At 41.6% G+C, this 25,797-nt stretch overlaps 1 protein-coding gene across 1 annotated transcript in view; it reads left to right on the top strand.

The window, feature by feature from the left end:
• Positions 1-25,079, top strand: part of NELL1 (neural EGFL like 1) — a 633,167-nt gene extending 608,088 nt beyond the window's left edge. The window contains exons 17-19 of the mRNA XM_030200710.1: positions 8,032-8,208; positions 18,248-18,472; positions 22,108-25,079. Of these exons, the coding sequence (XP_030056570.1) occupies positions 8,032-8,208; positions 18,248-18,472; positions 22,108-22,158 (453 nt within the window). The 3' untranslated portion in view covers positions 22,159-25,079. The remainder of the gene's footprint in view (positions 1-8,031; positions 8,209-18,247; positions 18,473-22,107) is intronic.
• The last annotated feature ends 718 nt before the right edge of the window (positions 25,080-25,797 follow it).

The raw sequence follows: 25,797 nt of genomic DNA, 5'->3' as shown, positions 1-25,797 counted from the left end.
CACATTCAGTAATGAGTAATTCTCGTATAAAGGGGTATTTATATACTGTAACATTTATCAAACAGACCTATTTTGTGCCCATTAAAAAAAAAGTACACATAAGAAAACCACTTTGCATCACTAGAGCAAATTACTCTTACTTAATAATGATAATGATGACGATAGAGCTCAAAATCACTAGAGTGATAATAATAGCCCTATAGTTAGAAAAATCTGTAAACAACTCCTCATTCAATTGCCATCATCAGTCTTATGAAAAAATTGAGTAAAAACTAAAAATCAATCTTTGTGTGAAAATAAATTTTGCTCATGTGAATCCAAAACCATGTAACAATTGACTTGGTCAAGTACTTTTAAATTCAAGCTCATACTCATCTGAAAAGTGATGTTGAAGTCCCAAACCCATTGACTATGGGGTCCTTTTACTAAGCTGCGGCAAAAGGGGGCCTGCGCTGGCATCACCATGTTGTTTTGACATGCGCTGAGGCCCCCTTTTACTGCAGCAGGTATAAGGCTGTTATTTTTTAAATAAATGGCCGTTTGGCAAGTGAAGCTAAAAATAAGTACGTGCTAAATGTAAGAGATGCCTTTATATTTCTATGACAGTAATATATAGGCATACATCCAATTTAAGTAGTGAAGGGAGTGCGTAGTCAATTACTTTCAATATACTCAACTTCACCTCAATTATATCCTTATTATAACTGAACACACAGAGGCGCTTTCACAGGATCATCAGATCAGCGTACCAACCTCTAAAATGGCTAAGAGTTATTGTGAGCCAAGCATTTTCAGAGAGGCAGTATCACAATCCTCATCAATTGATCTGATGAGCCTATGAAAGCGCCTCTGTGTGTTCAGTTATAATAAGTTTATATTTCTGTGGGCATCTCTAGTGTTTAGCACACGCTAACTTTTAGTGCACATTAAAACTGCTAGTACACCTTTGTAAAAGGACCCCTTAGTTTTGGGTTTTTACCTTTCTGTCTCCTCTAGGGCAAACCCTCACCCCACTGAGAGAGGGATAAATTTAAAACAAATCATCAGAGAAAATATTTCTTCACTCAACGTGTAATTAAACTCTGGAATTTGTTGCCAGAGAATATGGTAAAAAAGCAGGGGTTTAAAAAAGGTTTGGATACTTTCCTAAAAGAAAAGTCCATATGTCATTATTCAGATGGACTTGGGGAAAATCCACTGCTTGTGTCTAGAATAAGCAGCATAAAATCTGTTTTACTATTTTGGGATCTTGCCAGGTACTTCTGATGGAAACAGGATACTGGGCTTGATGGACCTTTGGTCTTTCCCAGTATGTCAAGGCTTACTTTCTTATGTACATTATTATTTTTTATCTTATAAAATCCTTTTTGTTTCCATTTTTATGTGCCATTGAAGTCTTATGAGTTCTTCCTAGTAAAGATCGAATGTGCATTAGAAACCTCCTCAAATGCAGAAGAAACAGGAAAAAAAAGAAAAAGCTAACACACTGATCAGAGAAGCAATTTAAAACTTGGGTACTGTAGGCAGGTGTTGGATATAACACCTTCATGAGCAAATTGGCACTTTAACAATCTTCTAATAGATTCTTCAGACACATAATTAAAGATGAGATTTGCCTGTTATATTCTGTAACGTAACTATTAGGACATTTTTCAGCCCATTATGAAAGCCTTGCCCAGTGGCACTTATACATTTTAGTCTGCTACATTTTTGCACCTATGAGTGCTAAAATGCCACTTAGCACCCAAAATGAAGACTTGGATACTGACAGTTTATTGCCATTGTGTATACATGTATTGGTTGTGGTAGAAAAAAAGAGACCTTAGCAAGAGGACTTAGTATGTGAGCTAAGATTATTCTGCAGGAAAATGCAGGGCGCAGTGATCTTGTCTGCATCTGAAAAATGGTAGGCTAAGGTCTAGAACACAAGGGCTCCTTTTACTAAGTGGCAGTAAGCCCAATGAGGGCTTACCGCTCGCTATACAGGAAGTACCACCGGGCTACCCCAGAAGCCTGGTGGTACTTCCCACCCCTAGCGCGCTGTAATTTCCAGTGCTACAAAAAATTATTTATTTCTATTAGTGCCGGAGTGTACCCGGCAGTAATCGGGCAGTGCCGCGCTCTGCCCAGTTACCGTCAGGTTAATGCGGGAGCCCTTACCACCACCTCAATGGGTGGTGGTAAGGGCTCCCCCCCCCCCAAAAAAAAAAGGGTTCAGGACAAGTGCTTTACTTGCTGCCTGGACATTTCCTGTCAGAAAGTGAGACTTCCCTTTTACCAGCTGCGGTAAAAGGGGGGCCTTGGCGCATATGTAAAACACACGCCGATACCAGCGCCAGCCCCCTTTTGCCACAGCTTGGTAAAAGGGGCACTAAATGAATGTGGACTACACACTGCCTCCATGCCTGGGCTGCATGAAATTTCTTTAACATTGCTGGCTTTCACAGAACTTTTAATATCTTGCTCTTATTTTAATTAATGGGCCACAGTCACACTGTTTTCACAAGACAGTGTGAAATAATTTGAGAGGATATCATTACATTATATTACATTAAAATGCTTATATTCTGTAATTACCCATCCAGTTTGCTGCAGATTAGAAAATTTACAATTGCATAATGATTAAAATTTATCTAAAACAAACTTCTTAAATAAAATGTTTTCAAAGCTTTTCTAAATGCCATGTAATCACTAATCTTCCTAATATCTAAAGGTACAGTGTTCCGTATCAATGGAGCTTGATAACATAAAGAGGTCAACTGTTTAAAAAGTTTCACATTCTTAATACTTTTATTCATATTATGGGACTTAAAATCGCTTCATTGCTTCCCTGTGTATTAAGCTGGGAGAATTTTCTCCTTGGTTTTACTGATTTTGGAGGGGGGAGAAGGGAGGAGGTTGGGAGGGTTTATGTAAGTGGAATTTGGAGGATGAATTCAAAAAAGCTTGGGACACGTACTTAGGACCTCTAAGGGAGAGGACAGGCCATATGGTCTTTATCTGCCTTCATTTTTCTCTGTTTTTTTAAAACTACATACTTCCTAACTTCAGATGAAAAATTCTTGACAGGTCTCATAACCTGGAGGGACACAACATTGAATACGTTTTACTAGAATGTGTGCTGTTTAGCATGGCATTTACAGCATGCTACGATTTTCAATCTTAGAGGCTTCCTAAGCACCTAAACTAGGGGTATCCAACCTGGACTCTCACCCAGTTGGGTTTTCAGGATTTCCCCAATGAATATGCACGAGATCTATTTGTATACAATGGTGGCAGTACAGGGAAATAGAACTCATGCATATTCATTGGGGAAATCCTGAAAACCTGACTGGGTTGAAGCCCTCGAGGACCAATGTTGGATACGCCTGATCTAAACTTTGGATTGGTCAATCAGATTGTTAATCTGAGGGTACACACATAGCAATGGCATAGTTTTCATCCAAGGTAAGGTATGCTGTATTTGTTTTGTTTCTTTGAATAAATAGAGGGACACTAATATAATATTTATTTTTATTTATTTGTTACATTTGTAACCCACATTTTCCCACCTGTTTGTAGGCTCAATGTGGCTTACATAGTACCGGAGATGCGTTAGCCGACTCCGGTATGATGTTGTGGTAAGATAAGTCTCATGTGGAACAGACACATTAGGGAATTGTAGAGCGGAAGAGTTGTGTTATGTCCATTACGTACTTTGGTTTCATTGTGTTGCAGAGTTCAGGCATTTAAGTTGGATGGTGTACAGCGCTGCTTATGCCTTGTAGCACTATAGAAATGATAAGTAGTAGTAGTAGGATCGGTAGAGTATGCCTTTTTAAACAGGTTAGTTCTTAGTGATTTCCGGAAGTTTAGGTGGTCATACGTTGTTTTCAAGGCTTTTGGTAATGCGTTCCACAGTTGTGGAAGTTGATTTGTATTTAAGTCCTTTGCAGCTTGGGTAGTGGAGATTTAGATATGTTTGTGTTGATTCGGATGTGTTCCTGGTTGGTAGGTCTATGAGGTCTGTCATGTATCCCGGGGCTTCGCCGAAGATAATTTTATGAACCAGGGTGCAGATTTTGAAAGCAATACATTCTTTGATTGGGAGCCAGTGCAGTTTTTCATGGAGGGGTTTTGTGCTTTCAAATCGCGTTTTTCCCAAATATAAGCCTGGCTGCCATGTTTTGAGCGGTCTGAAGTTTCTTTAAGGTTTGTTCTTTGCATCCCGCATAAATTCCATTGCAATAGTCTACATGGCTTAGTACCATTGATTGTATCAGGTTGCAAAATGTTTCCCTCGGGAAGAATGGTTTCATGCGTTTGAGTTTCCACGTTGAGTGGAACATTTTCTTTGTTGTGGATTTCACTTGGCTCTCTAGTGTAAGGTTATGGTCCATTGTATTGCCGAGGATTTTCAGGCTGTCTGAGAAAGGGAGGGTGTAATCTGGGGTGTTTATACTTGTGGGGTTGTCCGCGCTGTATTGGGATAAGAGGATGAGACAGTGTGATTTACAGGTGGTGCTTTGTATAGAATCATGGTGCTGAGTGTATCCTCAAGAAGTCATTCTGCTTGTCCCCTTAGTCTTCGTATATCATCCAGTGCAAATGCTTGTCTAATCTGTTTATAGATACTCCAATAATGGAGACCTTCCTCACCCTAGATAATTTGTTCTAGTACTCAAATACCCACTTCCTAAAGTCTAACCTACATTCCTTCTGCTATAATTGAAATGCATTACTCTTTATCATTTTTCTTGTAAAGAGAGGGGAGGGGGAACCAACAGTATCCACTTTAGAAACCTCCTTCACATGTATTTGAATACAATTATCAAGTCACCCCTAATTTCTGTGAGTTTTGAATACAATTATCAAGTCACCCCTAATTTCTGTGAGTAAAGCACTGTGTTAGCTGTGGTAGTGACTTTCAAAATTACTCTCTTAACTACTACATCTCTACTGGTTCTTTTCCTAACTCATAATGGCCTAATTCTGATAGAATGACCTGGTGCTTAAATGAACTCAAGCCACAGTTTTGGGTCAATGTACAGCAAGCCACTGGTCAAATTTTAGCCAAGTCTACCTATATGAGTGGCCAGCTAAAATTAGCAGTAAAGATAAAAGCTTGGCTCAGGAGTACCCATGCTAGCATTTCTTTCTTGGATGGCCCTATGTGGCCACTCATGACTTCATAATCAGTGGGGAATATTATTGAAAAACAAGTGTTTAACTGGGTAACTACCAACTTACTATATAGCTTAGGCCAGCCATAAGGATCAACTAGATGTTCCTTCTTCTCATTTGGTTAAGCTTGACGAGTATCTATTAATGGAACAGTTTACCTGCTAATATGATGTTGATTAAAAATCTACACATTTTTAAGAAAACTCTTAAAACATTCCTATTTCAGTAAGCCTTAAATGGTGTGTGATATTACTTCTTTCAAACTCATGACTGATAATAATTGGAAGTTTAATTGAAGTGTTTTGTTATTTTGTGACTTGTTTTATGTTTTGGCTGTTTATTTATATTGTGTATTTATTAGTTATTTAGATTTATTAAAAATATATAGCCCGTTTTTATCCAAGGTTGGATCGTTGTGGTAGGCTTTCTTGAACAGATAGGTCTTTAATGATTTCCGGAAGGTCATGCATTGTTTTCTTGGTGTTTGGTAGTGCATTCCATATTTGTGTGCTTATATAGGAGAAGCTGAATACATATGTTGATTTGTATTTTATTCCTTTGCAGGTTGGGTAGTGGAGATTTAGGAATGTGCGTGCTGACCTGTTTGTGTTTCTGGTTGGTAAGTCTATGAGGTTTGCCATGTAGATCGGGGCTTTGCCATGAATAATTTTGTGAACCAGGGTGCAGATTTTGAACACGATTCGTTCTTTGATTGGTAGCCAATGCAGTTTTTCACATAGAGGTTTGGCGCTTTCATATCGCATTTTTCCAAATATGAGTCTGGCTGCGGTGTTTTGGGCAGTTTGAAGTTTCTTCATAATTTGTTCTTTACATCCAGCATGGATTGCATTGCAGTAGTCTAGCCAGCTTATAATCGAACGAGAAAAACGCCCAAGTTCCGACCTAAATCGGGAGATGGGCGTCTTTCTCACAAAAACAAATAAAGCGGTATAATCGAAAGCCGAACTTTGGACGCTTTCAACTGCACTCCGTCGCGGATGCGGACAAAGTGGACGGGGGCGTGTCGGAGGCGTGGTGAAGGCGGAACTGGGGCGTGGTTATCACCCGAACAGAGATGGGCGCCTTTCGCCGATAATGGATGCGTTTGTAGCTAGAATTTAGGGCACTTTTCCTGGACCCTGTTTTTTCACGAATAAGGCCCCAAAAAGTGCCCTAAATGACCAGATGACCCCCAGAGGGAGTCGGGGATGACCTCCCCTGACTCCCCCAGTGGTCACTAACCCCCTCCCACCACAAAAAATGATGTTTCACAACTTTTTATTTTCACCCTCAAATGTCATACCCTCCTCCCAAGCAGCAGTATGCAGGTCCCTGGAGCAGTTGTTAGGGGGTGCAGTGGACGTCAGGCAGGTGGACCCAGGCCCATCCCCCCCCCCTACCTGTTACAATTGTGCTGCTTAATGCTTAGTCGTCCAACCACCCCAAACCCACTGTACCCACATGTAGGTGCCCCCCTTCACCCCTTAGGGCTATAGTAATGGTGTAGACTTGTGGGCAGTGGGTTTTGAGGGGGATTTGGGGGGCTCAACACCCAAGGGAAGGGTGCTGTGCACCTGGGAGCTCTTTTACCTTTTTTTTGTTTTTGTAGAAGTGCCCCCTAGGGTGCCCGGTTGGTGTCCTGGCATGTGAGGGGGACCAGTGCACTATGAATCCTGGCCCCTCCCACGAACAAATGCCTTGGATGTATTCGTTTTTGAGCTGGGCGATTTCATTTTCCATTATCGCTGAAAAGCAAAAACGCCCAGCTCACACCTTGGCGAATAAAACATGGGCGTCTATTTTTTTTGGAAAATACGGTTCACTCCGCCCCTTCACGGACCCGTTCTCGGAGATTAACGCCCATGGAGATAGGCGTTTCTGTTCGATTATGCCCCTCTAGGTGACTTAGCACCATTGATTGTACCAGGCTGCGGAATATTTTCCTCGGGAAGAAAGGTTTTACTCGTTTGAGTTTCCACATTGAGTGGAACATTTTCTTTGTTGTAATTTTCGCTTGGCTTTCTAGCGTAAGGTTTCAATCGATGGTGACTCTGATAATTTTCAGGCTGTCTGAGACAGGAAGAGTGTAATCTGGGGTGTTTATACTGGTGGGTTTGTACGTGTTGTATTGTAATGATATGATGAGACTGTGTTTTTTCAGCATTGAGTTTTAATTGAAATGCATCTGCCCATGAGTTCATGATTTGCAGGCTGAGTTCGATTTTGTTTGTGATTTCTGTTAGATCGTATTTGAATGGGATGTATACCGTGACATCGTCAGCGTAGATGTAGGGGTTGAGGCTTTGTATGGATAGGGATTTGGCTATTGGGGTCATCATTAGGTTAAAGAGGGTCGGCGATAGTGGTGAGCCTTGGGGTACGCCACATTCTGGTTTCTATGGTGATGAAATATTCAAGTTTGATATCACTTGGTAAGTTCTTGTGGTAAGGAATCCCTTGATCCAGCTAAGAACCCTTCCCCCAATCCCAAAATATTCTAGAATGTTTAGTAATATTTTATGGTTTACCATATCAAACGCACTAGACATGTCGAATTATAGTAGTACACTTTTGCCTGTTGCAATTTCTTGTTTGAATCTGTATTTGGGAGCAAAAATCAATTTTCCTGGGGATTTTCTTTTCTGTATTTGACTTACTCCAATTTGATTTGTGTTGTGTGGATTTCAAATCTATGAAACTTGCATAAATTACAAAAAAGGAGAAATTGACATCCATTCTCTTGTAATACAGCTGAATCCTTTCTGAGCGGCAAGTTAAGGCTGCTTTAAGAACTAATCAGCATTGCGATGTTCATCCAGTGTTGCGATGCCATGAAAGTCTGATCAATCTTACCGCTTTGTTTAACAGGATGGAAAAATATTTTGCCGAAGAAATGCGTGTGACTGCCAGAACCCCAATGTTGATCTCTATTGCTGTCCGGAGTGTGACACTAGAGCTACCAGTCAGTGCTTGCACCAAAATGGCCATAAACTGTACCGCAGTGGGGACAACTGGACGTACAGCTGTCAGCAATGCCGCTGCTTGGTATCACAATCAACTAAGCTTGTTTCATAGAACTAGAATGTATAATTATGGAATGTATACAATATAGCAGGACTGTGCTGATGGAGTGTTGGATGGGCATTTGATTCCATGGACATATCCCATATCATTGTATGTTGTTATTAAATGAAAATGAGCGGAAGAAAACATGAAAATCAGGGGCCCTTTTACAAAGGCGTGCCAAAACGTGGCCTGTGGTAGTATGGGCACGTGTTTTAGATGCGCGCTGGACCATTTCTTCACCGCGTCTGGAAAAAAAAAGGGGGTTTTGGGCCAGGAAAAGAATGTGTGTCAAAATTAAAAACAGCACGTGTCTATTTATGGCCTGAGTCCTTAACGCCATCCATTGACTTAGCAGTAAGGGCTCATGTGTTGCCCGCGTGATAAGCATCCAGTGCGTGCCAGCTGCCGATTACCACTAGGAATGCCCCCTTGGTAGAAAATAGAAAATTATTTTCTACCGTGGGTTTTCAGAGTATGCCAAACTCAGAATTACCAACGGGTACATGCGCTAGCTGGGCGGTAATGCCAATTTGACCATTGCTGCATGCGCATAGGTCCTTACGTGCCTTTGTAAAAGGACCCCTGAATGTTTTATTGTTTTCTGATAATAGTGTGCACTGTTTCAAGAAAGTGGGTTCTGTAAAGGGCACCCAAAAATGGGTGCCTAAATTTGCATGTGATCCTGAGTTGTGTATGCAACTGAATTAGTTAAGGGGTCTTTTACTAAGGTGCGCTAGCGTTTTTAGCTGGCACTAAACCCTGAGACACCCATTATATCCCTATGCGCATCTTTGTATTTAACACCAGCTGATTTTTAGCGTGAGCTAAAAATGCTAGCGCACCTTAGTAAAAGACATGATAGTAACATAGTAGATGACGGCAGAAAAAGACCTGCATGGTCCATCCAGTCTGCCCAACAAGATAAACTCATATGTGCTACTTTTTGTGTATACCTTACCTTGATTTGTACCTGTCCTTTTCAGGGCACAGACCGTGTAAGTCTGCCCAGCACTATCCCCTTCTCCCAACCACCAGCCCCGCCTCCCACCACTGGCTCTGGCACTGACCTTATAAGTCTGCCCAGCACTATCCCTGCCTCCTGCCACCGGCTGTGCCACCCAATCTCGGCTAAGCTCCTTAGGATCTATTCCTTCTGAACAGGATTCCTTTATGTTTATCCCACCCTCTTAATAAGCCATTAGCACTCAGTAGTTGGCTGCTAACAAGCATTACTGGTGTTAATTGGCATTCATTTGGAGATGCATCTGCAACTGCCAATTCTATAAAGAACCGTGCCTAAATCCTGTTGTGTGTAACCCAAAAGGGGGTGTGGCCATAGGAGGGACCTGTTCAAAACAAATCCGCAGTCAAGCGGAGAACTCGAACAACCCACGGGAGAGCACAGGTATAGAAGAAAGTGGGATGTTTGACCACGGCAATACAAGACCTGGAGAGATGAATCTTAAAAATACTTGTTTATTGATGAAAGAAAGACTCGACACAACTGTTGTGTTTCGGCTGTTAGGCCTGCATCAGGAGTCTACAAAATACATATATACAAATAAACATGAATAAAAATAACCAAAAACTCAAATACTAGAATGCTAAAAACAATTGGTAATGAAAAATATTACAAGATAAAAACTAATAAAATATTACAATAATCGAAACCATGTATAAACAGACAGTTAAATCACAAATAAAAATGTATATACATCAGTTGTTGAATACAGGCAAAGATATGTGTATTCACATGTAAAATGCACTTATGTCAGTCCTAGAGTGGTAACACTGCATAAAGAATGTGTACAGTAAAAAACAGATAAATGATAAGTAAAATATAGAACTTGAACATACAGAGCATATAAATAAAACATATAATATAACATGTATTAAGTAAAATATATCTGCACGATATATTAAAAAATGTGTTCTATATTTAGTACACAGACAGTAATCTTTTTATAAAAGAACTATGCTTAAATATACTTATATATTTTTTTTCTGCACATAATTCTTTCTGAACCTATGCATATCATATACAGTATATCTGTTTATCTTCTCTGAGGGATATATATTTTGTGGGTGGAGGTCTCGTATTGCCGTGGTCAAACATCCCACTTTCTTCTATACATAGGAGAGACCTGGGCAGGTCAAGGGCATCCCAACATGTTACGTGCACGGTTATGAAATTTGGAGGAAGCAGATTTACAGCTGGTTTTAGCACATTTGGGCATGGGAATTGGCACTACACATTATTCAGGGGTCCTTTTATGAAGATGTGGCAAAAGGGGGCCTGTACTGGTGTCAGTGCATGTTTTTGATATGCGCTAATACCACCTTTTACCATGGCAAGTAAAACGCAGGTCTTTGTTTTTTTAAAGGAATAGCCATGTAGCAAGTGAAGCACTTGCCATGCAGCCATTTCAGGGGGGGGGGGGAGCACTTACCATCACCCATTTAGATGGTGGTAAGGATCCCCAAGCTAACCCAGCGGTTGCTGGGCAGCGCATGGCACTACACAATTACTGCTGAGTACACACCGATGTTACAAAAATTTTAATATTTTTGCAGTGACGGAAATGGCGCGTTCTGGGGGGAGGGAACTGTTGCAGTAGCCCGGCGGTACTTCCTTTTAGCGAGTGGTAAGCCTGCGTTGCACTTATTGCCACTTCATAAAAGGGCCCCTGAATCAGGGGCACTCAGCCCAGTGCGTCTTGTATCAAATAGCACATAGTGCTGATTTTTTATTGGCATCCAAAATAGGGTGCCATTTACTGAATCTAGCCCTATATGCAAAGACTGTCCTATTTTGCACATAGTGTGCCCTCTTTCAAAAGAATGCACACTCCATGATTGTGCTCCTCTGATAAAAACATGGCCAAGTAAAAGTGAATAAAGTAAACATTCCTGAAAGTAACACGGGAATCAATACGAAATGAAAAGTTTCTTGTTGCCCATCTCTAATGGACTGTGTACTCTTGACAGTACAGGAACAAAAGCAACTGTCCTTAATCTAATATGTCCATATTATGAAGGCTCTGAAATTGAAGCTTTATACTAGGCATATTCTCTATTATTAGTAGTATATATTTCAGAACATTCCATTAAGACTCCAGTTGTATTTGATATTTATTTTCTAGCAGGGTATGTTCAAGTAATAATAATAATAATAAAATGTCTATTCTGCAGTCAACCTTGAGGTTCTATGTGCATTACAAAACCAAGAAGCTGTACAGTCACCAGGAAATACAAAACTAAACAAACCTACAACAAACTTAAAAAAATTATAGATAAAAATACATCAGTCAGGCAAATCTTATAAATCAGCTTCACTAAAAGCTACCAAAGTAACCACACTAACCAAGGTAACCAAAGACATTTTTAGCTTAGTATAATCACTTGCTATGCCACCTTTTTTGGAGCATGCCAGCATGCCATTCAATCTCCACTACCCCAGCTGTAAAGGACTTAAATACAAATCCACATATGCATCCAGCTTCTCCTACACATGCACACAACTTTGGAACGCACTACCAAAGACCATAAAAACAATGCATGACCTAACAATCTTCCGAAAGCTACTGAAAACTGACCTATTCAAGAAGGCTTACCATAATGATCCATCCTAAATACTGAACAATTAGACTTTACATGAACTAGACAAAACCGAACTCTCTACACATGACTGTTTACCTCATTGCTACTAATGAAAATTATGCAATACACACTATCACTTTATTTCTCATGTCGGAAACGAACTATCTATAGTTGACTATCTAACTTATGTTATAATTTATTCTATTACTCAGGAACCTCTATGCAATACCATATTGTATTCTACTTTACCATGTATGCGCCTTAATGCAATACCATTTGTAATTCTTTACCTGGTAATGGCGCTCGCCATTATGGCATAATGTAAGCCACATTGAGCCTGCAAATTGGTGGGAAAATGTGGGATACAAATGCTACAAATAAAAATAAATAAATATGATGGCATTCAATTATGTTATAAAAATTAGAAACCTCTGAAATGTCTTATGGAAATGATAAAGAGGCCTAGGTTCGATTCCCAGACCTCATTTCTTCTTCTAGAGCTGATCAGGGATGGGAATGCTTTGAAAAAAACTTTCACAGATGCTGGGAGCAGGAGGCTTCGGCCATCATAAAAACAACAGCGCCCCTACCCAGCCTCAATGTATGCCTTAACTTGATTCTGATGAAAGCCATGATCGTTGGCTCTTGATTGAGAACTATAGATAGCAGGGAGGAGAAGGTTAAAAGTGAAGGAAGTCAACACGCAGTTCTGCGCCAAAGTTCAGGGTGCAATAACCTAATAGAAGGCTGATGCAGTTGAGCTACAGCCTCAAAGGAGCAAGATGAAATGACTAGGACAAAAAAGATGACAGTGGGTTTGCAGAATGATTCATGATATTACCTCTTTTCAACCACTGTAAACCACTGCTATATCATTCATTGTTTTCTGAGTAGACAAATCCCTTGGCAATTATAACCATAAAGGGGACTTACTGAGCATCTGTCCTCTCACAGAGTTTCAACCTCTTTACAGTCTACCACTTCAGAAATGTACGTACAGCCTTTTCTGGAGGTGGAAGTATTTCGAGGGTTTTCAGCACATCAACAACTAGGCTTTGATGCACCAAACATATAATTAAAAATAAATCAGGCAACAGGTATAAAAGACAAAAAAGTCAGTAATTGTATTATGTATAATAACAAGAATTGCAGTATTTAAATTTATTCTAATTACAATGAATTGAAATTCTGAAGAGCTCCATAAAAGCTCTTGAGTAGATGAGCTGGTAGCACATTTCTAGCACCTGCACTGCACAACAGCATCCAAAAGCAGACAGGAGCAGAAACCAGTGTTCTGGTCCTTATCCAATTACAGTTGGATAAACAGAAGCTAGGGGAAGATAAAGTGCCTTGCCCAGGCTCACAGGGAGAATCAGTGGGAGCGTAGGCTTAGAATTAGACACATTTTTCTAAATCAAAGTTCAGTACTTCAGCCACGAGCGTGCATCAGACCCCATGCCCTGTTTTTTCCCCGATTACTTATCGGATTGGTTTCTATGAAACAGAAGCTCCAGCACATGGAGGAGAAAGGCCTGAGAATCAGGACCAGCTGCTCTATTACCGAAAGTACACAAAAAGGGGGAAATTCAATTACTGGAGGGAATCAAAACTGTCAAACATAAGAATCCCCACAGAATAACAGATGTATAGAACTTTGCAATAATTGTAAATACCATTTGAAAGAAATATTTGTGAATAATTGTGCTCATAAAAATGGAGATAGAAGCAGCAGCACCACCAGGCATCATAACTGTTCGATTTCACAGGTTTTAATTATAGATTACGTGTCTCAATAAAGTGTTCAAAAATGTTTTCTGTGTCTTCTTAATTAATCTTTCAACCAAAATGATAAATCCAAAACACTATGGGGTGCTTTTAATAAGCTGCACTAAAAAGTGGCCTTAGTGCAACCTTATTTATTTATTTATTTATTTATCAATTCAATTCAAGTGAGATCTTATACACAGCTAATATCCCCTAGTCAGAGTTCAGTGCAGCAGTGGCATAGCCAGACCTCGATGGGGGGGGGGGGGGGCAGAGCCCAAGGTGTGGAGGGCACATTTTGGCCTGCCTCCCTGCCACACTACCCTGCTGCACCCCCCCTCCCCCCACTGCTACTGCCGCCGCATGATCATACCTTGGCTGGTGGGGCTCCCAAACCCCACCAGCTGAAGCGTTTACCCAGTGCAGGTCTCACATTGCTTGACCTGCTCTTAGTCGCGCCGTGCATGTTAGTTTTAATGAAAGAGCATGCGTGAAGTGTTATGCATGCTCAGTTTCACTAAATCTAAGACTGAGAAGAGCAGGGCAGTCAATGTGGCGAGACCAGCGCAGGACAAATGCTTCAGCTGGCAGGGGCTGGGGACCCCCACAAGCTAAACCAGGGGCCCCAGAGACACTTTGGGAGGGCCCAGGCCCCTGTGAGCCCCCATAGCTACATGGTTTAGGCTATAGTAAACAGAGAGATGTAACAGCATACTGCTAGATCAGGGGAAGCTGTCGTGGCTGGGGAAGAGTGGAGAACAGGTTAGAAGGCTATGAGGCACGGTGCAATTGTAGTGGATTAAGCATTAGGTTTAGGGAACATATGAGTTTTTAGCTTCTTTCTGATGCTGAGGTAATTGTTCTCTGTTCTAATTGCAATGGATAGAGAGTTCCATAAAGGGAATGGAAAGGGAAATGGGACTTGATATACCGCCTTTCTGAGGTTTTTGCAACTACATGGGCAATGGAGGGTTACGTGACTTGCCCAGAGTCACAAGGAGCTGCAGTGGGAATTGAACTCAGTTCCCCAGGATTAAAGTCCACTGCACTAACCACTAGGCTACTCCTCCACTCTGAGTACAGGGAAGAGCGAGTTGAAGGTTCTCTGGAATTTGGTTCCCTTGTAAGTCTGAGAGGAGATAAGCGGCTGGTCTTTCAGTCTCTTTGAGTGGGCCAGGCTTATGCATGAAGTTTCGATCAATAGGCCGGAAGTGATGCCATAGAGGATCTGAAAGATTAAGTTTATAGTTTTGAACTTTATTCACTCGGACATGGGGAACCAGTGTAGTTTGATTAGGTAAGATGAAACACTGTTGAATTTGTTTAGCCCGAAGGTCAGCCTTGCTGCAGTGTTCTATATTATTTGTAACTTCTTTAGTAAGACAGGATTTGACTCCAAGGTACAAAACATTGCAGGTGAGGTAGGATAGTCATTTGGACCAGCAGCATGAAGACCTTCTGATTGAAGAATGAATGTAGCAGTCAGAGCTGCCTCATTTTAAATAGTGTTGTTTTCCAAAGCTGGTTAATGTGGGGAGAGATGGTTAAGGAAGAGTCAAGAAGAACTCCAAGCACTTTGGCTTCGAATTCCACAGCAAGTGTCTTGAAAGATCCTGCTGATATTGAGGTTGGGACTTGAACTCCTGGATTTCGGAACCATAAGGTCTTGGTCTTGTGAGGATTCAGTTTTAATTTGTTTCTCAGAGCCCAGTTCTGGATGGCGTTCATCTCTGCTGTTACAGTCTGGGTTATATCGCGGGTAGGTTGGGGAAATTGGTAGGAGGAGCAGAATTTCATCTGCATTAGATAGCAGAAGTTTACCTAGGCCTAGGTGTACAGAGCACAGACAAGACATGAAGAAGTAAAATATGATTGGGGAGAGCGGGGATCCCTGTGGGACCCCGCACTCTGGGAGCCAGTACTAAGAGAGAAGATGGTTTTGTTTGACAGCATAGTTTCGGGTTGACATGAATTCCCCGAACCAGTTGAGAACAGGTCCCGGGATACTGATTTGATCTAATCGGCCTAGCAGCAGTGTATGGTCAACAGCATCGAACGCTGCTGATATGTCAAACTGTAGAAGAATTACTTGATTTCCCTTACACAGGTGTTACTTGACATAAGTGGTTGAGGTGAGTAGTAGGGACTCTGTGCTGTGTGCTGGTCTGAAGCCAAATTGTGATCAGTGTAGGAATGAGAATCTTTCTAAGTAAGATGAGAGTTGTCTACCGACATGTGTTTCCAGTACTTTTGTGAAGAGAGATGCTGGCTATTGGGCGGTAGTTGGCCTCCGATTTTGGATCAAGACCTGAGGCTTTCAGCAAAGCAGTCAGTATTATTTTATCAAACTTATATCCGGTCTATCCAATCAATCTAAGCGGGTTACAACTTAACATTCATACAGCAAAAACATCACATCACATACAATAAAACATATAACAAGACAATAAAACAAAAATACACCCTAAAACCACACTATAACTGACTATAGAAAGCCTTTTGCGGGTCTTTCCCATGTGCTAATGGCCATTTTTCCATTTTCCGAATTAACAGCCATTAAAAAAGATTAGTGCATGAGCCCTTACCGCCACCTATTTTGTAGGCCATAAGGGCTCATGCGCTGATCATGTACTAGTCAGTTACTGCATGTGAATGCAGATGCACTAGCTCAGGGGTAGGCAACTCTGGTCCTCGAGAGCCGCAGGCAGGTCAGGTTTTCAGAATATCCACAATGAATATTCAGTAGATAGATTTGCAAGCACTGCCTCCATAGTATGCAAATCTATCTCCTGCATATTCATTGTGGATATCCTGAAAACCTGACCTACCTTCGGCTCTCGAGGACTGGAGTTGCCTACCCCTGCACTATCTGATTAGTGCAAAAATACCCACTCTTTGCCCCCAGACACACACATTTGGCAAAAGATTTTTTTGTTTTTAGTGAGCAGATTGCACAACCACATTGTAAAATTACCGCGGAATGCCTCAACTGTGGTAAGAACACGCCACTGGGCCCAGGGCAGGGCCGTTGCCACTCCCCCTAAATCATTGTCCGCTTCCTCCCCCCTCTGATTGCTGCCACTGCCGCCCCCCATCGCTGCTGCTCTTGAAATACCTTGACTGGCGGAGATCACTCTGGTCCCGTCAGGAGCAGGAGAGAGAGAGAGAGAGACCCCAGCACTGGCCCGAGGAATTGTGGCCCCCTCATGGCGGCCCTGACTTATCTTGACAGTCACTGTAATCCCGGTAAGTCACACACTTTTTGAATTATTGATCAACTGCGGCTCCCAACACGGACCATGTTTCATCAAAGCTGCTTCACGGAGACCATCCTCACACACTCTAAAGATCAGCTTCTTTTCATGTTACAGATGAAATCCTTCCAGTAATAAGTATTGAGAGACACTGGTTGTGTAGTAATTGCTACTAGAAGGATTTCATCTTCAATATGAAAAGATTTATAGGGTAGTATAATTAAAAACATGAGAGACTGGATGGTTATTATGCCTGATGGTGCTGGTTCTCTCTCAGTTTTTCTGAGCACAATTTATTCATAAATATTTATTTTAAATACTATTAACAATTATTAAAAAGTTCTATACATCTTAGCACTACAATAACTACCGCTCTGCATCCAACTCACAATCATTTGTGGACTAGAGGTCCGAAATAAATAAAAAATAAATAAATAAAATGGGTTACTTTCACACTATAGCTTCTAGAAGGAAGACCCTGCTAGATGAAAATGTGCTAACACTGCAAGAAATCCCTGCCCCATGCGCCTGAAAAATGTATTTCAGAAGAAAATAAAAATTGCCCTATCAGGTCAGACCAAGAGTACATCTAGCCCAGTATTCTGTTTCCAACAGTGGCCAGTCCAGGTCACAAGTTGTCCCAAAATATAGCAAGACTCCATGTTGTTTAACCTCAGGCTTTCCTCAAGTCTACTTTAATAAAGGTTCATGGACTTTTCCTCCAGGAATTTTTCCAACCCTTTTTTAAACCCAAGCATACTCTCCTCAATCCACCCTCCTGGAGAATCACACTGCCCAAGGGCTTGGCAAACGATACCTCCTCGCTTCCCCATATTGTCAGATATACAGGCACATAAGTTGTCTCACCAGTCTCCCCAGATCAAATCTCCACAGATGCTCTGGCACTCAGGAACTAGACTCATCCACGTTTGGTGCTAGGATTCAGAAGGTGCTTGCTTGGAATGAGAAAGGGAGTAGGCGATTTTGCCATCTCAGAATAGACTTAGGACATGCAACTATGTTCAGTTCCAAACACAACACAAATACCCCAAGTTGTCATGCCAGAAGAGAATCTTGACTGAGCCACTCCCCCCAGATCTTGACAGCTACTGCATCTGGGAAAAGCTCCAAAAATATTACTGGCTATTTATGCTTGTATGTATGACTCTGGCCTCTGCACCACACCCCATGACCCTATTTAGTGAGGGTTTCTTTTATCTGACACATCAGCCAGATAGACAGAATTTCTAGATCAGAAAAGGGTACCTTGGCTAATTCAATCCATGGAGTGAGACATGTACCATTCCTTATAATATTGCTCCTATTTTATACTAGTAGATACATCATTATTGTCTGGATAATTTGAGTTCTGGAACAAATCTTTATTTTTAACTCTGCAGGAAGGAGAGGTAGACTGCTGGCCTCTGACCTGTCCTAGCCTGAGTTGTGAATACACAGCAATCTCCGAAGGCGAGTGTTGTCCCCGTTGTGTCACTGACCCTTGCCTAGCTGACAGCATTGCCTACGATATCAGAAAAACATGTTTAGATGCCTATGGAATAACACGGCTTAGTGGGTCAATATGGACGATGACTGGATCGCCATGTACAACCTGCAAGTGCAAGGTACGCTGCTGGTACAATACTGATTAATGCCTCACCAAATAAAACAGAAAGTATTAGGATGAATAAGAGGGTAAAAAGGTGCCCACTTCAAGCCTTTTCCATAAAGAAAAGTAAGGGCCTACTTTTCTTTATTGAATACAAGCTGAAGTGACAAAAAACACACTTACATTTATGGTGCGATCACTTACACTGGTCCTATAGGTGGTGTAAGAGCTCACAATGCACATAAGTTACATAAATTACTATATCTTAGGCATGTATTTGCATTCTTTGTCCAAACTCCATCCATGCACATGCCCAATAGCAAAGTATACACCATCAAAACAAGGTGTGCACTTTTCTGCTAGTTAGTATTGTATAAGTGGTCATTTATGTGCATAAGGAGCCATTTACATGCAAAAAGGGCTAGAGGACTGTCATTTACACATGTCCCTACTGCCTAAACCTAGATGGCCCTTTATAAAATACCCCTACATGTCTGTAAAATCCTTCAGCCAGGAAATGTTATGGTTGAAATAGGATACCCAAGCTCAGATTTTGGAAACTGGTAGCTTGAACTTACTGTTACTAAATTCATGTGTTCTAAGAGAACGTGATAAAATTGATTTGAGGCTAATGCTTGATTTCTGTTTGATAGAGTCTAAACATTACTATCAGCACTAAAAGAGGCTTTCTGTAAAATTCTGGCCTAAAGAAATTATAGCAATTGTAAATCATTACCCTGATGGTACAGAATAAACTGCTTGTGCTTTTAACCAGACTGAGGGAGAGCAATTTCCAGGAAACATCTACCCATGTAAATAGCTTTGAACATTGGCTTCTTAATTCTGCTCTGGCACATCCACCTCATAGCGTTGCCCATAGTTTCATGCAGGGCCGGCTCAACCTATGGACCAGGTGAGACACTGCTCAGGGCACCAGTGATAAAGAATGACAAAATCCCAGTCCAGTCTACCTTCAAATTACTAGAGGTATAGAAGACAGACTGTAATTTTGGTGCCCTTTATCACTAGTGCCTGGCAGAAGGGGGTGGGCTTGAGAGAGGAGGGCCATTGCCTCATCTGATCCAGCAGAGAGGGGTGGGGCTTGAAAGAGGGGGGGGGGATTAGATTACAGGTGGTGGAGGTAGTACAGTGGAGGAAAATATATCAGAGGGGGGGGGCACCAATGCAAAAGTTGGCTCGGGGCATTACAGTCCCTGGCTTCATGATTCATAACCATCTACATAGATATGGGAAGGATGTGAGCATCCTGGCTCTTGCAGGATTCTGGCACATAAGCTTATTAAACAGAAAGACACTTTAATGTCTCTGTAATAATAATTGTGCTCAACCAGAATTATACTGAATGCTGCTTCATGGTAGTTGGGCTGCTGAATCTAAACAGTTTGAACTCTATTTTACCTTTACAGTCACTGTTTGCTTTTTTTTTTTTTTTTTTTTTAATCTGGTTCTAATACAGTGTTTTAGCAGTGAAGGGAAGCTAAATTCTCTCAGGAGAGGGGGGAACCTTATATACTAAAGTCAGAAACATTTGGTTCCAGTAGCTCATGATTTTGGTTCTATGGGTCTCATTTTCAAAGCACTTAGACATACAAAGTACCACTGTGTCTAACTGCTTTGAAAATGAACCTCAAGCTTCTGTGTAGGGGAGAAGCTGCTGACCCTGGCTGATTTTCAACTTCATGGGTACTGCAGAGATTAGGGATGTACTATAAAGGACAAAGTACAGAACAAAGTCCAATTAGCAAAAAAAGCACCAAGAGCCTTCAAAATAGGGATAGAGTTCCGTTAATTGTATAACTTGAACATCAATCTTCCATAAATGACCCAGAGCAGGGGCAGGGGCAGAGAGATCGTAGGAGTAGGCTGAACTTGTGCCAAGCAGACAACCTGCCAACAGCATGCTGTTACTCTGCAGGAAAGAGAAAGCTCCATCACTGCACATTACAACAATTAGACACCGTCACACATTTGACCTGTGACGCAGGCGCTGTGCGCCGAAACACGGCCTGTGTCAGGTCATTTATGGAAGATTGATGTTCAAGTTATACAAATAAAAGAACTGTGTCCCTATTTTGAAGGCTCTTGGTGCTTTTTTTGTTATTTGATCTATATGGAGAGTGGCATGATTCAGCCACTTTCTAGGTAGCTCTGGAGGGGCATTTTCGAAAGGGACATCCAAATTGCGATTTGGACGTCCTTGCAAAATGGCGAAATCTAGGGGCGGGGAAACCTGCATTTTCGAAACAAGATGGACGTCCATCTTTCATTTTGAAAGTACCGTCAGGGACGTCCAAATCCTTAAATTTCGCCATCCCTAGACATGGTCGTTTCTGATTTTTGGCGATTTTCAAAACCAAAGACGTCCATTTCAGAAACGACCAAATGCAAGCCATTTGGTTGTGGGAGGAGCCAGCATTTGTAGTGCACTGGTCCCCCTGACATGCCAGGACACCAACCGGGCACCCTAGGGGGCACTGCAGTGGACTTCATAAATTGCTCCCATGTACATAGCTCCCTTACCTTGTGTGCTGAACCCCCCAAAACCCACTACCCCCAACTGTACACCACTACCATAGCCCTTATGGGTGAAGGGGGCACCTAGATGTGGGTGCAGTGGGTTTGTGGTGGGTTTTGGAGGGCTCGCTGTTTCCTCCACAAACGTAACAGGTGGGGGGGATGGGCCTGGGTCTGCATGTCTGAAGTGCACTGCACCCACTAAAACTGCTCCAGGACTGCTGTCAAGGACCTGAGTATGACATCTGAGGCTGGCACGACATATTTTTAAAGATGTTTTTTGAGGGTGTGAGGGGGTTAGTGACCACTAGGGGAGTAACGTGAGGTCATCCCCGATTCTTTCCGGTGGTCATCTGGTCATTTCGGGCACCTTTTTGTGCCTTAGTTATAAGAAAAACAAGTCCGGGTGAAAACGTCCAAGTGTCCGCCAGGGACGTCCTTGTTTTTTTCGATAAAGGGTCAAGGACGTCCAAGTGTTAGGCACGCCCAAGTCCCGCCTTCGCTATGCCTCCAACACGCCCCCTTGAACTTTGGCCGTCCTTGCAACGGAGTGCAGTTGGAGATGTCCTAAATCGGGTTTTGATTATACCAATTTGGACGTCCCTGGGAGAATGACATCCATCTTCCGATTTATGTCGAAAGATGGACGTCCTTCTCTTTCGAAAATGAGTCCACTGGTATCCTAAATTTATCTGTATAGCAGTTTGCATAGTGCCTGAATATCATCTACTATCTGTAGAGTTACGCACAGTCCCTCGGATTCTAGATACTTCCATTAAAAATTCATGGATAGGGCCAGGACAGGACATTAAGAGGTCCATTTACAAAGGCGCGCTAGCGTTTTTAGTGCACACTAAAAATAAGCACGGGCTAAATGTTAGAGATGCCCATATATTTCTATGGGCGTCTCTAATGTTTAGTGTGCACTAATCATTACTGTGCACACGCTAGCGTGCCTTTGTAAAAGGACCCCTTAAAGAGATAGCAGCTGTTGCTATCCAAATTTTTTGAATATATTGGGCCACGTGTCTCTAGATTTCTGTAACTAAACGAAAGGAATAGTATTCCATCTGAAGAAAAATACCTAACCAATGGTTTGTTTGATTGATCCAACAGAATGGAAATGTTTGCTGCTCGGTGGATTTAGCATGTCTTCACAATAACTGAAGTAATAAGCGTGGACTCTTCTGAGTGAAGAAGACTAATAATACAGTTCCCATCTGCAAGTGAGATCGAGTCGGTGTTTTATACAATAGAAAGTTATTAGAGTCTCCAGGAAGTGGAAGACATTTGGGAGTTACCTTTGGGACCTGTCACTATGCTCATCCTCACCAACTGTGTTTGGGTGACTCACAGTGCAAAGCATCTAAAGATTGTTAAAGGTTTCAGTGTTGTGAATCACCTACTTTTCCTATTACTACTTTCACAGATACGTTTGTTGTTTCATAGTAAGCCATGAAGTATTTTTGATTTAAATTGTATATTGATACAATGCTGCAAACTCAACACCTCAGTTTGGATCTCCATGCTACCATGAAGGCTTCTACTGTCTCTCATACATTGCCCATTTATTTCCAAGGTCCCTGTCAGGTGTATTTATGAAAATATGTATGTATGTACAGATATATTTCATAATACTTAAATTTCATGGCTGAGAACCATTGCAAACCTTCCAAGATGATTCGCAAAGATCACCAGCCCTCAGTCCAATTGACGAGACATCTAGACCGTCACTATGATGCAGCGACAAAAGGGGTTAAACGTAGGAGCACCAGCTAAAGGATTAAAACTGTGTAAGAAAGTTAGATTGGTAATTAATTCTCAGTTTATGATGATTGTTGGAAGCACATGGAAATGTAACCCGTATGCAACCTGTGAATACTGTGTGCAATGATTGAAAGAATAAACCCTGTGTCTTGAAATAGTTTCACATCTCAACCCTGTGCCCACCTAAATTACTGCACCATAAAAGAATACATCTTTAGTCAATAGAGGTCAGAGAAGGAATTTAGAAATAACACCATACACCGCCTTGACTGAATTCCATCAAAAAGGCGGTAAATAAATCCTAATAAATAAATTGTATGCACAATTTAAAACCAGCTAAGCCCCAAATCAAAACATGAGGATTTTTAAGTTTCTCCTCCTGCCATCATGTCCTTCCTCACCGATTTCTAACAAACAGAAAGAGGATGTCAGCATTTCATTTATTGTATTGTCCTTATATTCATTGACTAGCATTTACAGGTTAGCTGAAAAGTCAGAAGATAACATGTCTTTCTCTGTAAACCCTGCTGAGGCCAGGGGATGTTCTATGCTGCGCCTGCTTGCTAGAATTACCCATGGACGTGATGAACATTAGGGCAGTATTATTACAATACAATCTCATAATTCTTGTAGTGTGAATAGTAATAATCACAATTTCTAGATATTTAAGTGGAGTCCTTAATCAACAATATGGCTTCAGGATACAGTCACAGCTCAAAAGAAAGTAACCTGCATGCAGCCACTGTGGAGCTTACAGTCAAAGCAGCAGGTTTCAGGGTACAAACACACAGATGATGGGCTTGTGAAGGCTTAACGATGTAGCAGCAATGATTTGTAATTTCTTTTTAAAGCCAAGAGGAAATGTTCAACTTTAAGCAGCATAAATGGAGTGTGAGACTTTTAAATCAAGGTATTTTGCAAGTATACAGTTGTGAATGTTGATTAAGAGCTGTGCTGGTAGCAGAAACCTGCACCTGGAAGACTGATGTTTATTGTAATCCTAAATAGCTTTCAGGGACAGTATGATAGTGATGTGAATATTCTTGAGTTTTTCTCCAGCGCTGCAAGGCTTTGCGTATTGGGAGACAGGTCAGCTATTCCCTATACATGCCTGACGTTTTATAGCATCTGAGAGCACAAATGACTTCATTCAAGTTTTGGAAGAAAGCTGAGGTGTTAGAATAAAGAGAAGGTCTGTAAAGGTAGAGAGTTATGCTGAACTTTCTATAAGGACGTTGCCCAATTAACTGAATACATTGGCAAAGTCTTAGGTACCATTTATGTAGCTGAACACAAGTGGAGATATTCAAAAGATTTGTCCAGGTAAAGTTGAGAGTTATCCAGTCAAATCTTAGGGGCCCTTTTACTCTGCTGTGGTAAAATGGCCCTGAGGTGACCTTGGCATATAGATTAGCCACCCGCCAATGGTCCCTTTTACTACAGTAGGGGCTCTTTGTGAAAAAAAGGGAAATAGCTGTGCAGTAAGTATATACTTGTTGCATGGCCATTTCCTGGGGCAGCACTTACCCGACAGTAACCTGCACTGCCCGGTAAGCATCCGGCAGAAAAAAATAAAAAATAATTTCTGGCATACCAGATATGGCGCACGGTAAGGGCCGCACTACTGCCGGCTCCCGTGATGAGCCAGCAGTAGTGCTAGATTGGTACGCGACATAGCGGCGGTAGATCTACCACTGCTTTGTAAAACGGCCCCTTAGTTCGTTTCTTTTTAAAGTTTTTTCCCCTTCATGATGTTTAAATGTTGTCTGATCCATTTTATCTGGGCAAAACTGAGCTGTCAACACGGATGCAGAGCTGTGGTGGATGTATGGAATGACCTTTCAGCAGAGGTGGTAGAGATGGGGACTGTATCTGAAATCAAGAAAGCATGAGATAAACACAGAAAGGGAGCAGAAGGGATTATAGAGCTAATTAGTTGGTATGGATAGGCCAACTGGATAGGCCATATTGTCTTTCTGTGCAATCCTTTTCTATGCTTCTATATCTATGGATATATTTACCTGGTTAACTTTATTCAGGTATGTTCAGCAGTGTTAAAGCCCAACTCACTATCCACGTAACTAGCAGTCGAAACGTAATATGGAAAAAACTTATCCATATAAGTTTTAGGACTGTATATTCATTGTTCTACTGTAACTTTCACAACTAGGCAGACTAAAAATCACCAAGATATTTAGAACACTTAGGGGGGCATTTTTGATATGATGTCTAAATCCAAAACGTCCAAAAACTCAAAAGGCAAATATAGCAATTTTTGAACCAGAAAAATGTCTATCTTTTTGTTTTGAAAATGTCCTTTTCTTGGATGTTTTGTGCTCAGTGCATTTATCTTTTGTGACCATTTAAAAAACATCCAAGGGAAAAATGCACAAAAAGCAAGCCATTGGGGTGTATGGGGGAGCCAGCATTCTTAGTATATTAGCCACACAGACATCCCAGCAGAGCAGTGAGGCACCCTAGGGGCATTGTAGTAAACTTCATATAAAATGTCCTAGGCAAACATCTCACCATTACCCCCTTAGATTGTATGGGGAACCCCCCAAAACCCACCAAAATCCTACTATACCCAACTGTACACTACTACAGTAGCCCTTATGGCTGCAGGTGTCACCTATATATGGATACAGTAGGTTTTTGGTGGGTTTTGGAGGGCTCACACTTTCCACCACAAGTGTACCAGTTAGAGTGGGATTATGGGCCTGGGTCCCCTTCTCTACAGTGCACTGCACCAGTCACTAGGCTATTCCAGGGACCTGCTTGCTGCTCTAATAGGACTGGCTATAACATCTGAAGGTGTCATAGAGGCTGGTATGTACTGTTTCTTTCACATCTTTGGGGGGTGGGAGGCGGTCAGTGACCACTGGGGGAGTAAGGGGCGGGCATGTCTTAATCCCTGCAGTGGTTATGGGGCTCATTCTCAAAGCACTTAGACTTACAAAGCTTTATAGTAACCTATGCTTTGAAAATATGCTTCATGGTCATTTAGGGCTCCTTTTTGTGACTTAGTCATGATTGAAC

This window comes from Microcaecilia unicolor, chromosome 4, assembly GCF_901765095.1.
Source record: "Microcaecilia unicolor chromosome 4, aMicUni1.1, whole genome shotgun sequence".
Taxonomy (NCBI): domain Eukaryota; kingdom Metazoa; phylum Chordata; class Amphibia; order Gymnophiona; family Siphonopidae; genus Microcaecilia; species Microcaecilia unicolor.
Note: the sequence above shows the minus strand (reverse complement) of the source record. Positions and strands in the feature narration are given on the sequence as shown.